The sequence below is a fragment of the Perognathus longimembris genome, chromosome 19 (assembly GCF_023159225.1).
Source record: "Perognathus longimembris pacificus isolate PPM17 chromosome 19, ASM2315922v1, whole genome shotgun sequence".
Taxonomy (NCBI): Eukaryota; Metazoa; Chordata; class Mammalia; order Rodentia; family Heteromyidae; genus Perognathus; species Perognathus longimembris.
In genome coordinates this window covers 18,593,280-18,609,456 of record NC_063179.1, presented here as the reverse complement: position 1 = coordinate 18,609,456, position 16,177 = coordinate 18,593,280, and the positions used below count along the sequence as shown (strand labels likewise).

At 39.2% G+C, this 16,177-nt stretch overlaps 1 protein-coding gene across 1 annotated transcript; it reads left to right on the top strand.

Annotated features, from left to right (window-relative positions):
• Nucleotides 1-5,261: 5,261 nt before the first annotated feature.
• On the top strand, nt 5,262-6,045 carry LOC125367552 (oxidation resistance protein 1-like; the record flags this gene model as incomplete). Its single annotated transcript, XM_048368238.1, is given in 3 exon segments — nt 5,262-5,690; nt 5,692-5,715; nt 5,717-6,045. Coding segments are annotated over 3 exon segments (636 nt in total), but the record flags the coding sequence as incomplete, so codon positions are not given.
• Nucleotides 6,046-16,177: the final 10,132 nt, after the last annotated feature.

Here is a 16,177-nt window from a genome sequence, read left to right as displayed (position 1 = left end):
GGTCCTCTACGTTCTAAACCAATAGAAGAGCCTTCTGAGTGACGGAGCCCTTTAGGAAATCAAACCGCGACAGTGAGAAGGACCTCAGATGCTAAATGCGACTTCCGCCCGGCCCCGGCCCGCGGTAGATGTTTCCGCCCCTTGAGAGTAGTGCGCGAGCGCTTTTGCGCCAACCACAGTGAAGGCAAAGTGTTGGCGCAGGTTTCCGGGAAGTGTTCAGCGACCGGCATACCGTACCTGACTCCTGGACTCATCCGGACCTGGAGTCCTTGATTTACTGCGGCTTCAGCGCCGCCTGACCTGTGAGACAGACGACCTGTGAGTCTGAAGCCGCACGTCGAGCCTTCTTCCGGTCCGTCCGGGCCCGCTTAGCGGAGCCGCGCGCTGTCCCCCGGCGTTCCTCAGGCCCGGGGAGCGCATGCGAGCACCGTGAGAACCTTCCTTCGGAGTGGCCGCGCCGCCTCGGCAAGGGGGCCGGGGAGGCCCTTCTCGTTCACTTACCGGCTACTTGGAAACCATCGCCCGTCTGAAGTCAAGCTGGCGGGCGCTCTGAGCTCGGCCAGCACATCCGCTTTACAATACAGACCTCTATTTTTTCTGTTGCCGACAGTTAACACCTTTAAAACAAGCTACATTTAACTCTTAAACTACGTAAGTGTTGGGAGCTCGCCTCAAGTGGTAGTAGAACGTTTGCTTAAGCACTACCAGGCCCTGGGTTTAATACCCCAGTGCAGAAAATAAAGACCGAGGGAAGGGGGGTGGGGGTGGGAGGAGAGCCAAGAGGGAGGGGGTAACAAAGCTAGTACTTGACATGATTGGCGAAAACAAACTCAAAAACTTTAGTCCTTTCCGACTCCTCTCTTTATCCTCAATTACAAAGCAGATGTCATAAGGAAAACCGTAATGGTGTCCAGTTCTAATTCCCAGCTAGGAGAACTTGCCTAAGACCAAATTAAAACAAATGTAGGTAGGTAGGTAGACAGACGAAAATTCTGGAGATAAAAAAATTATAATTTTTAAAGTAACTTACATTGCATTAGATTTAAAATTATTCTACCATTGCTGTTGTTGACTTCTTAAATTGACATAAATATATGAATTAAACCTTATCCTAGATAAGTGTGTATAGAAGCAAATGTCATATATAGCATACTATCTGCAGTTTAGGCATCCACGGAGGGTCTTCAAACATCTCAGATATAGGAGAACTACTGTATAGAGTCCCTAGGGTGAGAACTTTTTTTTCTTTGCTGAATCTCAGTTCTGCAAGTGAAGAGTAATAGGAAAGCAACTAAATAATACTGTCAGTTGCCTAAAGTGGTGTGTCTGCAAAAGGCCACATACATGGGATAGTGGTTAAAGGAAGTGCTGGACAGAGGCAGTGTTTAAAAGTGATGGTCAGTGTTTTTTAAACTTTCCAGGATTGGAAAGCCATAGAAAGAATGTGACCTATTAACTGTCACTTTGTGCCATACAGAATAAAGTGTAACTGTAGTTGTGGAGGTAAAGTTTTCTTTTATCTCAGCATGGAGTTTAAGGAATATGTTGTTACACTCTGCAGATGAGATCCAATAATACCTCTTTATATCCTCCCTACCTCATAATTTTTACTTGCCACATGCTAAATTCTCTAAACACTAGGAAATTGAGTTGCCATTCTACAATGGATCAAGGAACATGGTTAGAACTCAGGTGATTATTAGACTTACCTAATGACAGTCTCATATCTGCTAGGCTTGTTTAAGGTAAAACTCACAATCCAATAAAGGCAAGACTAGTAAAACTCATCCTATAGGAAAAAAGTATTTAGATTTTCCCATAAATAAAGCATACAGCTGAGATCTTATTAGAAGGCAGAGAAAACCTGAAGTAGGTGTGAGAAGACAGTTGTGATCAACAATTTTACTATTAATTTTACTTTAGTAAGTATGTAAATAAGGATGGCAGCAACAGTGATAAATACTACTTTACTGTCCCCACCCCTGCTTTCCAGTCTTTCTCACTTTCAGAAGAATTATAATCCCAGCTAACATCAAGGCAAGTGGAAACATAAGTGAATCCAGGTCCATCATCATGAAGTTGTTGCTGTGTTAAATGTCACAGAGTTTTCACTTGAGTTGAGGAAAACACATGCCAGGAGTCACATGAATGAGTTACATTGGAGGTTTGCCATTTTTTACTCCAGATCCACTTTCCACTTGTCCCCAGGATCTGACTCAGACTGAACTGTGGCAGAGGATCCTCTTGCCTTCTCAGTGCCCATTGGGTTCACTCCATGAAATGCACCAACAGGTCAAAAGGAGTGAAGAGAGCAAAATGGCGATACTTATTCCCCAATTTCTTCCTAATAGGATCATTGTGAGCTGATTGTGTCTCTTGAATAAATGTCACAGTCTGTCAGGCTTTTTTTCCCGAAGCAGCACTCAGAATCCAGTGGTTATAGAAATGTCCCACCTCATTGCCCCATGAGACATACGGTTGGTAATGGCAGCCCCCTGTTACTAGTCCTGGCTATCTTCTCTCCTGTGGATTCTCTCTGTCCTGACCATATGTTTGGAAATAGTGCTTTTGTTGAAGTTTCTTAAAATATCCCAGTTCATAACCAGCTATTCCTGCTAGGATCCTGATATCCATGAGGCTTGTAATTAAGCACTTTGTCAGATTTTAAATAATGGTTCTAGTGCTAGCTCTGGAAGCACATGCCTGCAATTCCAGCACTTAAGAGGCTGAGGCAGATGGATCTTGATGCAAGGCTAGCCTGGGATACATAGTCCAATCTTGATCAAAACAATTCCAAAATAAATGAAAAACAGAAAAGGATTCTACTGTTCTCCTGAATTGAGGGGTTCAAGGTCTTATATCTGGCTGCTCAGTGTTTAGCCATGTAATGTATTCTAAAGATACAGCTTGGGCAGTGCAGAACCAATGAGGGAAGGAAAGATGAGAAGAGAAGAGGAGGGAAGAGAAGGAGGAGACACTGGAGGGAAAGAGTGGATTGGAAAGGGAGAGAGCGCTAAGTCTGTCCCAGTCCAGCTTTAACAGCACAGCTATCAGGGAAGCTTGGGAATCCAATCTGTATCTGGATGTCATATACCTAGCTTAATTTCTGTCATCATTTGGGAATAACAATTTGTTAGAAAGAAGTAGTCATTTCTGCATGGGACTAATCACTTCAGTAACTCTTAAAATTAGGAGATTCTCACTGCAAGTTTTATTTCATTAGGATATTTTTCACTTAAAATAATTCTCAAAATATTTTCTGAAGATAGAATATTCAATTCTAGCTATTTATGCAATTTGGGACTTTATAATCATTGATAAATACTAGTTCGGGACTGTAGGTCCCTCCCCAATTGAAGAACCACCAATAGGATCAAGCACTGACTGAGCAGCAAAGATTTATTTTTTGCCAAACATAGAAGATAAAAGTAGGAAATAAACTTGTAAATCCAACTTATGACCCTTGGGGGTCAGGATATTATTAAGTAAAAGAAATAAGAAAGGATAGGCTAACAAAGGCAAGAAATATTGATATCTTCACTGGATATGGGTAGAGATTTTCCTAGAATTCAGTGCTACTCTTTTTGCTTTTATGATTCCTTAATTCTGTTATTGTCCCATGGCAATTGTTAACTGTCATATTGCTGGAGGAGGGTTTTTTATGTAGATGGAATTGCAACAGACATCCTGACCTCAAAAAAAAAAAAAAAAGATAGGGCATATAGAAATTCAAATATGTCTTTCTCTGTTCCTTGCTGAGGGACATTGGCAACCTGAGGGTAAAATGGGCAATGTGATGATTTGTTTGGCTTTTCTAAAACTGCCCGTGAGGATGTGTTAAAAATCGAAAAAGTCTTAAAAAGAGGGTTAAAAAGTTTATCTGTATGATGTAATTTGATGTCTATGCTATTTTGCAATTTGGATGTATTTTTTTAAAGCAAAGATAGTAAGTCTGGATTCTTGTGTTAGTAATTCTGGTGCTTGTAATTCTTGCATAAGGGTTCTTGATAATTCTTGATAGAGATTCTTAGAAGGGAATAATGATTATAATACATTTGAAAAAAAAGAAATTCAAAAATGTCAGGCAGGGGCTGGGGATATAGCCTAGTGGCAAGAGTGCCTGCCTCGGATACACGAGGCCCTAGGTTCGATTCCCCAGCACCACATATACAGAAAACGGCCAGAAGCGGCGCTGTGGCTCAAGTGGCAGAGTGCTAGCCTTGAGCGGGAAGAAGCCAGGGACAGTGCCCAGGCCCTGAGTCCAAGGCCCAGGACTGGCAAAAAAAAAAAATGTCAGGCAGTACTGAGAGTAATGATTCATGACTTAAGGGAGTTCACAATATACTTGGAGAAATAAAATATTAAGCCTAATCATAGCAATATATATATACTCAATTATTGAAGTAGATACTTAGTTCTGTGCATATTCAGATAAGAAGTCCAAGATAATTTACTTTTCACAACCTAGGGCATAGCTTTTGTAATTGTAGATTCATCTGCAATGTTTTGCATAAACACAGTTGGAAATGAATTTAGCAGAGTTGTCTTGGAAATATTACTCTGAGTCATTTTACTCTGCATTTTATTATTAGCTCTTGATTTGAGAGACAAAAACCTGCTGAGTCTAGTGACACACAGAAAATGGTAAGCAAATCTAGGGGTCCTGATGATATTTGTTTAGCATCTGTCTCCTTCCCTTATACACTGGCTTCATTTTTATTTATTTGTTTATCCTATTTTGTGCCATTTCATACTTGTACCTGGATTCTTTTTTCATTCATAGCACTTTCCCACTTGAGCAACATCTGTCTCTCTTTCTGGCTTTATGCTGGTTAACTAAAGATAAGAGTCTTAAAGACTTTCATGCTCAGGCTGGTAGTATTGTACTGTGATCCTCAGTCTCCTGAGTAGCTAGACCTTAGCCACCCGTGCTTGGTACCAGGATCAAGTCTGAGCCACCAGAGTGTGTGTGTGTGTGTGTGTGTGTGTGTGTGTGTGTGTGTGTGTGTGTGTGTGTGTGTGTGTTGTCCATACTGGGGCTTGAACTCATACTCGTAGCTTTTTTGTTGAAGGCTGGTACTCTACCATTTGCAGCACCTTTAGTTCTGACTTTTTGTGAGTTAACTGAGATAAGACTTTCCGATTTTTCTACATTGGGAAGCTTTAGACCCCAATTCTCATATCTCAACCCCTCAAGTAACTAGGATTATGGTTGTAAGCCACCAGTGTTTGGCTAGGCTTCTTCTTTTTCTTTTTTTTTTTCTGAAACAAATGAAGATTCTACTAGTCAAGCAGCAGCCAGAGAGTGGGAGATTACTACAAGAGAAGACATAAATTCAAAGCAGCTTGCTCCAGTAAAAGCAGACCTGGAGTCTGAATCTTTTAGATCTAATCTAAGTGATCCCAGTGAACTCCTACTGCTAGATCAACTTGAAAAGCTAACCAAGCATCTTCCCCCAAGAACTATTGGCTATCCATGGACTCTTGTTTATGGTACGGGGAAGCATGGCACAAGCTTGAAGACCCTTTATCGAACCACAACAGGTTTAGACACCCCAGTGCTGATGGTGACTAAGGACAGTGATGGACAGGTTTTTGGTGCTCTAGCATCTGAACCATTTAAAGTAAGTGATGGCTTTTATGGTACCGGAGAGACCTTTGTTTTTACATTCTGTCCGGAGTTTGAGGTCTTTTAAGTGGACAGAAGATAATATGTTTTTTTATCAAAGGAGACATGGATTCACTTGCTTTTGGTGGTGGAGGTGGAGAATTTGCCCTTTGGCTGGATGGAGATCTCTACCATGGGAGAAGCCATTCTTGTAAAACATTTGGAAATCGTACACTTTCTAAGAAGGAAGACTTCTTTATCCAAGACACTGAAATCTGGGCTTTTGAATAAATACAAATTCTCTTTCTTAGCAGGATAATGGCCCAAATCTGACATGGACAGGCTTTATTTGGGATGTTCGAGAAGCAATACAACGCAACATGTCACTAGTGCTTTAAAATTAGTCTGTATCATCATTTATTACAGCTATAATTTTGAAGTTTAATTTTCAAATCATGTTTCGGTCTTAGAGTTCTTTAGGTTTAGACTGTGGCCTGAGTCCACATAGTATAAAGCTGGAGTTTTGTCAGAATTTGGCAGCATTTTGATCATTGTGATACCTCATTTTCAATTTGTGTTATCTCAGATTCCTAATAGGATGGTGCTCTTTTGTTGACCACTTTTACTTATTTATTTGAACTGTATTATTTCTTTGGTAGAGCATTCTAATGGGGTATTGAGAAACAGAAGCCTAGATGGTTTTTGTGTGCACGGGTGACATTGGAACTGGCCTGTCTTACTTTCATGAAAGAGAAACCACATACCAAAATCATACTTCACCGTCCACTGAGCTCTAGTTCTGACTCACACTGCAGCATTCTCTTTATTACAGTTTTACAAGTATTCTCAGTTTCATTATAAGGAAATGAAATTTGAGGAGAATTCTAATTGTAAGAGTCCACAGTGCACACGATCTGCAGGTTTGGGCAAATGCTTGCATCATTGTCTTATCTGATACAGATTTATAAACTGACAAAGGAGAATGAGAACTTAATGATTCTATTGGATTTAATAAAATAAATTCTACTTACATGTTTGTAGCTTAGTAGAGCATTATCATAAGTACAAAAACTACGAAACAGATACATATTTCTTCAACATTGTGTCAGGTATACTGTTTTACAGTTCTGTTAGAGTTCTATTGTTTTAGCCTTGTTGCACACCAACTTCAAAAATATAGATTTTGTTTATTCAAAAGGAAAAAATTGTGATTTTGGTTTTTTGATACATATTATTTCCATTAGCACTTGCTCTTATAAAAGGGCAATAATTATAGTAGACAATATTGTAAACTCATAGTAGACAATATTGTAATTCAGTAGACTTGGTGAATATGCAAATTTACTGTCAAGTAATCTCAAAAAATGAAAAGACAGACTATACTAGTAGTTCTTATCCTCTTTTGTAGGAAGCCAACAATAAGCCATTATGGCAATAATTCATCAGTTAAATTTCAGAGCTTCATGTTATGCAAAAAAAAAAAAATCCTGCTGTTATACATGTGACAATGACTTTGTGCTGAAATCTCAGCTGTTCCAGATAAATGTTGTATACCTTGTAAATTAATGTTTAAAAGTAGTTTTGTTCTTATAGAAAGTGTGGATTGCCAGGTTGCTTATGCACTTTATTCTAAAAATAAAATTATAAGCCAAATATGTTGGCTTGAATAGTTTTAGTTGTATAACACCTAAGTATATCTAGTCCTTTTGAAAGTTAGATAATTATCTAAGAAAAGCATAATACTAATCAAAAAGGAAATCTGATGTTCTATTATATTATGCTGTTGCTGAATATTAATAGAAATACAGGGCATCATTTTCTTGTCTATGTAAAAGCTCTCTCACTGTAAGTTAAATAACAGTATACAGATTAAATGTTTACATATAAGGACTTTGTAAATAAATATATCATACCCCCCCTTTGGTCTTCCACAGCAGTATTATTGTCTTTGTGGAGTTGACTAATCATAAAATATTTTTTCAATCCTGTAATGGGTTTCACCTCCAATAAGGTCATAGTGGTATATACCAAATAAAATTAAATGCATATATACAAAAAAAACCCACAAACACTTTCTCTACATAACTGGGGGAAAATGGATGCCATTCTAAGTTTATATTATCTTTACCTCTCTATAGTTCAGGATCCCAAAGGATAAGGAGGCATCCTTTCCAGAAAAACCGCTGAGCTAGTCACCGTGGGGAAAGATAGATAGAAACACTGACAGGAAAATCAGAAAACATCAATCAGGAACCAAGAGTAGTAGAGATCACTAAAATATTTCAAGCTTTTATTATGAATATATTGTCACCTATCACAGTGGCAAGTCCATTGGGAGTTGTACCTGGCAGAGTGAATTTTGCTTCCCCTCATTTTTCCAGGCATTCTAAATTCTAAGTAAATGCCATACCCAAATGATGATGTTTATTTTTAAAAAATCTTTCTTTTAGAGTAGCAAAAGTTAATTCTTTGAAGAACGTCCATGCAACCATCATACCTCATTCTTTCAGATGTTTAGTGTGTCATAGACTCCAGAATAGAAGAAGTATGTGATTGATTCTGTGGCCAGAAAGGAATGCCAAAGACAAAATTTTTTTTACATGTTCACATAATTAAACACATTCTCTCCATATTGGATAGCAGGAAAGCCACCAAAAATCCATTGGCTCCATGAATGGGTAATAGCATCAAAGCAAGAATTTACGGGCTGGGAATATGGCCTAGTGGCAAGAGTGCTTGTATACATGATGCCCTGGGTTTGATTCCTTAGCACCACATATATAGAAAAGGCCAGAAGGGGTGCTGTGGCTCAAGTGATAGCACTGAGCAAAAAGAAGCCAGGGACAGTGCTCAGGCCCTGAGTTCAAGGCCCAGGACTGGCAAAAAAAAAATTAGTAAAATGATTAAAACTATGATTTAAGGTGATGGAACTACTCATCAAGGAACATGTTCAACCAGATTCCCCAGCTTAGTCTAGATGGTATTAGTCCACACAGACTGAGGATAATCATTTTGATACTCTGGCTCCACCTCTTGCGTGCCAGGTGTTACTCCTCTCTCCCTTCTGTTTATCCCTGCTTTACTGTGCTTTACAAAATAAATCCTTGATAAACTTTCACCTTGTAAGTATTTTTTTGTGGAACCTCTCAAAATGCTGGTTGCTCTGGATTTTAAAGTCCCTGTAGTTTGTGTGGAAATTAAGAGGCCAAATCAGAGAGTTCTTCCTTCTCTCTTATCAGGGACTCTCCCTCCTACTTTCCTTTCTCCAATGACAGCTATGGCTGGAGGGAAGCAAATGGGACAACCAAGCCTTGGTCATGTGCTCGCCTCTGGCTGAAGAAGACTGACTGGTCAGCTCTATCAGAGGGAGGCAGAAGGGACACAGGTGGTTTTCCAAAGGAATGTGGGGAAAGCAGTCCACAGAAAGTGTTTTCCTTTTGGGCAAACATACAGTCCACAATTACATTCTCATGTTACCAAAGTACATACTTCCTATTATTTTTAAAATGATATATTAATAATATGCTATAAACATTGTTTGATAGGTAGGGTAATATGATACAGTTAGGCAGAAAAATGGGAAAAATAATAAGTAAAAGGAGCCAGGGAGTGGGTACAGCAATATATCCCAATGCATTTTGCAAAAAATCCTGTTCTATCATTATCCTGGAATAGTGATTGACTATAGTTGAGGCACTTGGTACATCTGCTAATTGTTACCAGCAATGACTCCACCAAAGACTTTTCCAATTCTAGACCTTAGCCAAAGGTTTCTTTTATATATCATAATTGTGATTTCATGCAAGCCTCCCTTACATTGCCATATTGGCTCTGAAAGCAAATAATTAGCTAAGCGACTTCTTATTACACAGTTCTTGGAAATGTCCCTTTTCTTGGAAAACACCATAATCATGTGTACATTCTTATCACAATTATTAAATCCTCTCTATAAAAATGCCTACTAAAGCCTAGTGCCAAAGGCTCATGCCTACCTGTAATCCTAGCTACTCAGACAACTAAGATCTGAGGACAGCAGTTCAAAGCCAAGCCTGGGCAGGAAAGTTTGTGAAGCGATTGTCTCCAATTAGCTACCAAAAAATCTAGAAGTAGAACTGTGGTTCAAGTGGTAGAGAGCTAGCCTTGAGAAAAAAGCAAAACAACTTCAAGGGCAGTGCCTAGGCCCCAAGTTCAAGACCCAAGAATGACGCACGTGCGCGCTCGCGCGCGCGCGCGCGCACACACACACACACACACACACACACACACATTGATGGTAGATGGTATATCTCTAAAGGAAACTGAGGATAGGCAACTTGACCAAGTAGCTAAGTGTTCCAAGTTCCAGCAAGTTCCAGGTCTTAGTAGACACTCTTTTTGTTTTGGTGCTGGTCTTGGGACTTAAACTCAGGGCCTCAGGGCCTGGCACTCAGTGTCCCTGACCTTTCTTTTTTTTTTGGGGGGGGGGTGTCCTAGGGCTCTACTAGTTGAGCCACAGATCCATTAGAGATATGTCTCATCCACAGCCTCTTGAGTAGCTAGGACTACAGGTATGAGCCACCAGCACCCGGCTAAGGTATACCATCTTTTAATAAAATCTAGTTTTACCAAGTCCATCTATTTACTTGATTTGTGATTTACATTGCTTCTTTGGATACAGTACTAAAAATTACAACACTCTTCATGTTATGAAAACAGATTTTTTTCATTAGAAATGACAGCCCACCCTGAATAATAATGTGTTGAGGGGAGTTCTGTTAAGTGCTAAGGAACTCAGACCTTTTAGGGATTATGATTTATATTAGTAGATTGGGTTACTAAGTGTCACAAAAGTGACACTCTCCTTTTCTAACTCCTCCCCCAAATGGTTTGAAAATTGCACAGTGGCTATCCCTGCATGGGAAATCGTCCAGCTACACTTTTCAGAAGGGGAGAAGTAGTTACCCGCACAACTTTAATGTTATTATCTACAGATAGCTGTTCAAAGGGGTTTCAATTTAACACATCCATTTATGTAAATATTGCATCTTGATCACATCTTGATCTATTGTTTTTTTTTCTTCCACCACCTATCCCATTCCCACTCTTCTCAAGTTTCATAGTTCCATTTTCACATTTGCACATTGAATATTATGGCTGTGTTCTGTCTTCATTCCTCTCTTTATCTGCCCCTGTTCTGTTTGTGTTCCCCTCCACCAGTCAAGACATTTCAGCATTGATATTCATTTTGTTACCCTGCTTTATTCAGGATGATTGTGTATATTTGTATAAATGCATATGGGCCTGTATGTGTATTTATACATGCCTATATTTTACATCTAACATACACATGTGAAAGAAAACATGTTCTCTTTCTGAAATTGGCTTACTCACTCACTGTTTTTCCAGGTCTTTCCTCTGAGTGCTGGTGGCTCATGCTTGTAATCCTAGCTACTCCAATGGCTGGGATTGGAAGATCATGGTTCAAAGCCAGCCCAAGCCCATTCTGTTACTTTCAGATGATACAACATTGTTATTCCTGATGAACTAATGAAATATCATTGGCCATATATCACTTTTTATTTATCTGCTTATCAATTATAAGTTATCTGGTCTGGGCACCCACACATTTGATCTGATCCTCTTTGCCCTTCTCAGTTTAGCACTACCAGTAGAAGGTCCTGTGGTGGTCATTAGGCCCTCAAGGTAAATGCTGACCAGGATAGGATAGTGGGCTCCCAGGAGGATAGAGAGCCATTATCTTAACCTTTAGTCCAATATGTGGATCATCTGTGGTTTTAGAATGGAATCTTGGGCATTCCCTCATTCTGGTTTATCTCTACTTAGTTGCCTATAGTAACAGGTAGATAAGTAAGTAGGTAAAGAGGAAATAGATAAATAATAGCTGTCTAATAGATTTGAACCTCAGTGATAGGCATAATAAAGCTTTAGGTTCTGGAAAATAAAACCAAGTAAGACTTGAGCTAATACAACCCATATAAGTAGTTAAGTAGGTTAAACAAACATTACAGGAAACTGATCTTTGAAAAAAGAATAAACTATTTACCACTTATGATATTATATTTTGCTTTTATTTGGTTTTTGTGGTAAAAATTCACACAACTAACACTTGGTACCTTGGAGTTGGTATAATTGGGTTGCCCCTGTATTTTAAAATTCTACATATTTGCATAAATGAGACTGTAGTGATCAAAAGGGACTTCTTTTTTTCCTGGATGTAAGTAAACTGAGAAGCCACTAGATGTCACCCTGGTCACAGATGTGACTTGCTTTAAATGCCAAGGTATGGGGGAGTTGACCAAGACCTTACAAATCATGTCAGGGTTCTTCAAGCAGGTCAGTTAATTTTAATTTTTAGAAAAGACTTTACTTTAGACAAATAAAATGACAGCAAAGTTGACATAGCTGGTTAACATTAATGCTAGACTTTTTTTTTCTTATTTTTTTTCTATCTCTATTTCCTTTTCTTTTTTTTTCCAAGACAAGTTCTCAAAAAAAAAAAAAAAATTCTCAAGATCGTCTTTCCTCCACTTCCTGATTGCTGGGATTACAGACATGTACCACCACAGTGAGCTGTTAATACCACACTTCTTGACTTGTATTCCAATAGATTTATTTCATTTTAAAATAAATGCTTGGGAATGATGTTTTCCCTCAACTATCAAGTTTGTGCATATTCTTAGATTTCTCTCCATTAATTGCTCCAAGCAAGTAGGAAAGTAAGTATTTTAAAATTTGACTATTTAAAATAATATCAGTAACATGGAGCACAAAGTGCTCTTACTAAGAGACTACTGTACTTGAGATTTGTTTGAAGATGATTCACAGGAGGACATAAGAAACTGCGTGGAATTGAATAAAATTAAAATTAAAGCCACAAACACCTAGTTTATCTGCAGTTCAGAGTTTGGCAACCTCGGATTTTCCTTTAACATGGTCTGATGGAAAGCAGGAAAGACTTTCTTTGAGAAGTATGAAATAGATTTTTGTAACAAATTCTAACTAGTCCTTCTTTCCTTCCTTCCTTCCTTCCTTTCTGCCTTCCTTCCTTCCTTCCTTCCTTCCTTCCTTCCTTCCTTCCTTCCTTCCTTCCTTCCTTCCTTCCTTCCTTCCTTCCTTCCTTCTTTCATTTTGCGGCAATACTAGATTTGAACTCCAATTATTTTACCGCTTGAGCCCTTTTTGCTTTAGTTTGGTTTTCAGATGGGGCCTCATGCTTTTGCCCAGAGCCAGCCTTTGGCTGAGATCTTCCTACTTCAGCCTCCTCTATAGCTGGGATTACAAGCATGTGTCCATGTTTTCGAGATAGGATCTTGGCTTTGCTTTTTGTTTGTTTGTTTTTTTTTTTTTTTGGCCAGTCCTGGGCCTTGGACTCAGGGCCTGAGCACTGTCCCTGGCTTCTTCCCGCTCAAGGCTAGCACTCTGCCACTTGAGCCACAGCGCCGCTTCTGGCCGTTTTCTGTATATGTGGTGCTGGGGAATCGAACCTAGGGCCTCGTGTATCCGAGGCAGGCACTCTTGCCACTAGGCTATATCCCCAGCCCTGGCTTTGTTTTTTGTTTGTATTGAGTTATTTTGTTTTGCTGGAGCTGGGTTTGACCCACCACCCTCTCATTTCTGGTATCTAGGATTATAGGCCTAAACCACCATGCACAGCCCTTTCTACTTTGTTGTTGTTTATTTCAGACAATGATAAGAAATCCCACAGAGACAGACTCTCATGTTTTTCTTCGAACATGTTTAATTTTCTTATTCCTAAGTTTAAGTAGAAGGTATGAGGAAATCTCTGATTACAACTTCTTTAATCTATTGATGTCTGGGGATTAAAACAAGTCTCCTCATCCTTTGATCACAAAGTAGGTGTTTTTCAAGCACAAACTGTAAGGCAGGGCACCAGAAAGCCTCTGAGGGGTGCAAAAGAAGCAAGTGATACCTTAATTTCTAAGTGTTCATAGTCAACCCTATCATGGTAGTTCCCAGAAGAGCCTTGGTGGGTGGTTCCACTTTGCAGCTTTGGGGAGATGGGTGGCTGTGTGGAAAGAATTGGGCTTGTGTGCACTCCTGGGAAATTTACAGACCTATGAAGTAGGGCCTGAAGTGGGGGAAATAAGGCTGTGTATAGCACTGGGTTCAATGAGAGATGATCAGAAAGAAAGTTACTGTATTTAGATGACTGTAAAAAGGAGAAACAGGAATTCAGGCTTCTTGGGTTAATGTGGCTTATTTGCAGAGGATGGGGCAAGAAGAGGAGAAAGTGAGGAGAAAAGCATGCTTGTGCTCATTAGTGAAAATACAGAAGTTTCAAACAGCAGAGTCTTTACCTTCTGGAAAGGGAAGATCTCCAGGCAAATGCTTAGCAGTAATGGAAGAAGATAGGAAGGTTCTGATGCAGTGTCTAACCAATCTAGATCATCTACTGAAAGACACACAGGACTTTGTAATGTTAGGAAATGGATTTTTCTTATCTATGTCACTCTATACCTTCAAATCTCTGTCATTCCCTTCTCCTGTTCATTTATTCCATCTTTTAGTCCACCCAAGCAAAAAACTTTCCCTCCATTCAACATCCCTTTGAGTCTTCCAAGCTGAGATACTTCTTGTCCTGCCTGTAAGGTGGCAGTGTTTACCCCCATCAGTAGAAGTCACTGTCTAATAGTCAAGCTATCCTCTGCACAAGTCCTTGGGTCAGAGTTGTCATGTACCTGTTGATGCATCAACTCTCTACTCCACCGGAGCTGTAGAGCCTAAAATCTGTGCATAGTGTTTACTTAAGACTGTTGTAGTCGTCTGTCATTTCAGATATGACACTTAGAGACTCGATTGCTTGGCGACTGTGATCACGGGCTTTCACAGGCCTCCGGCTGCAGCACATTGCCTCATGCACTAAGAAGCCACAGTTGCCCTTCCAGGCTGATTCAATGGCATTTAATAGTATCTTACTTTGGCCCGCTGCCTTCTGGACTCAGATCTTTAAGTTGTGGCCAAAATCTTCGTTCTGAAGATGGAGACAGATGGGATCAGGTACCGCATGGTCCTGAATGCAGGAGCCAGTCTGAATGTGTCCTGTCACTTGATAGCAGACAGACACTCCTCATCAGCTACTCAGGACTCTAGGCGCCAGGAAGTAAGTTGAGGTCAGGGAGTTTGTTTTATCTACTGATTTGGAAAAATATTTAGCCTCCCTGGAACAGGGATGTGCATTCCGTGAGTCTGAAGCCATGAAATTTGGCAAGTCCCATATCAGATGCCTAATACTGTTATACAACTTAGTCTAATTTAGATTGTAAGACTGCCAGAGGGAACTAGGTCTTTCTCTTGGTCCAGAAGTGCTTTTTGACAAATCTTGGACCCAGTAATCAGCTCTCAATTAATAATCATTATCATCATCATCATCACTATCATCAGGAGTGATATCCACTGACCAGCTGAGACACATCTTTGGATAATCAGAACTTAGTATTTAGCCCAGCAGGACATGGAAACAACTTGTGCAATAATTTGTTCATCTTACAAATTAAATGCAAAGGTATCTGACACTATGAATGAAAATGGAAACAGCTCCCAGTTGGCTGTATTAATAAGAAAAGGAGCACTACCTTCAAAAAAATTAATTGTATTTTTATTATCTTTAGTTGTACAAAGGACCACCAATCAACAAGTCAATGCATAAGTATAATGCATCTTGATTGAGCCATCTCTTTCATCATTCTCTCCCATCCCTCCCAAGTCAACCCCTCCCCTCAATTTTCCTAGGTTCAAAAGATATACATAGAATATTGTGACTGCAATCTGAAAGCCACCCTTTAAAAAAAACTGTTTTTTTCATCAAAGAGGCCATTATATGTCTCAGATAATTTTATTCAAACTTGTTTTTAAATGCTTTACTTCTGCTACTTGTTATTTTGCATACTGTATGTGACTCTCCAAGGGCAAGCAAATGAATCTGTGTCATCTGAGAAAATAAGACTTAAAAGGAAAAAGCAAACAAAATAAGTGGGTTTTAGTACATACTTTTTAAGCAATCAGTGATAAGTTTATATATATATATACAGATATATGTGTATGTATAAAAAGTATATTTTCATAAATATATATACATATGTAAATATCTATCTGTTTCTATAGAGAGACATATATGTCTATCTATATCTAGCTAGCTAGCTACCTAGCTAGCTATATACCATGTAGAGTCGTTGAACATATCTTATAGACAAACAGGTATGAGCTCACCTTGTGGCTCAGAAGAATCCTGTTTTCTTACTTGAATGTTCTGCTTATCATCAACATATACTCTGTAGAACATTATAGGAAAAATGATCACAAGGGAAAAGGGAGCTGCTGTTAATCATGTTTGGAACTGCTAAGTTGAATAAAGTTCAACTGGCCTTTATTATAGAGTTACTCAGAACCTTCAATATGTTAAAAATATATAATCACTAAAGTGCAATGAATAGCTAAATATTACACAACTTGCCCAACTATCTTTTTTTTTAAGAGATCATATTATGGATCTAGGAATTTAGGAAAACAATGACCAGGCTCCTCTCTACATTTCAAGCCATTGAGGTCAAC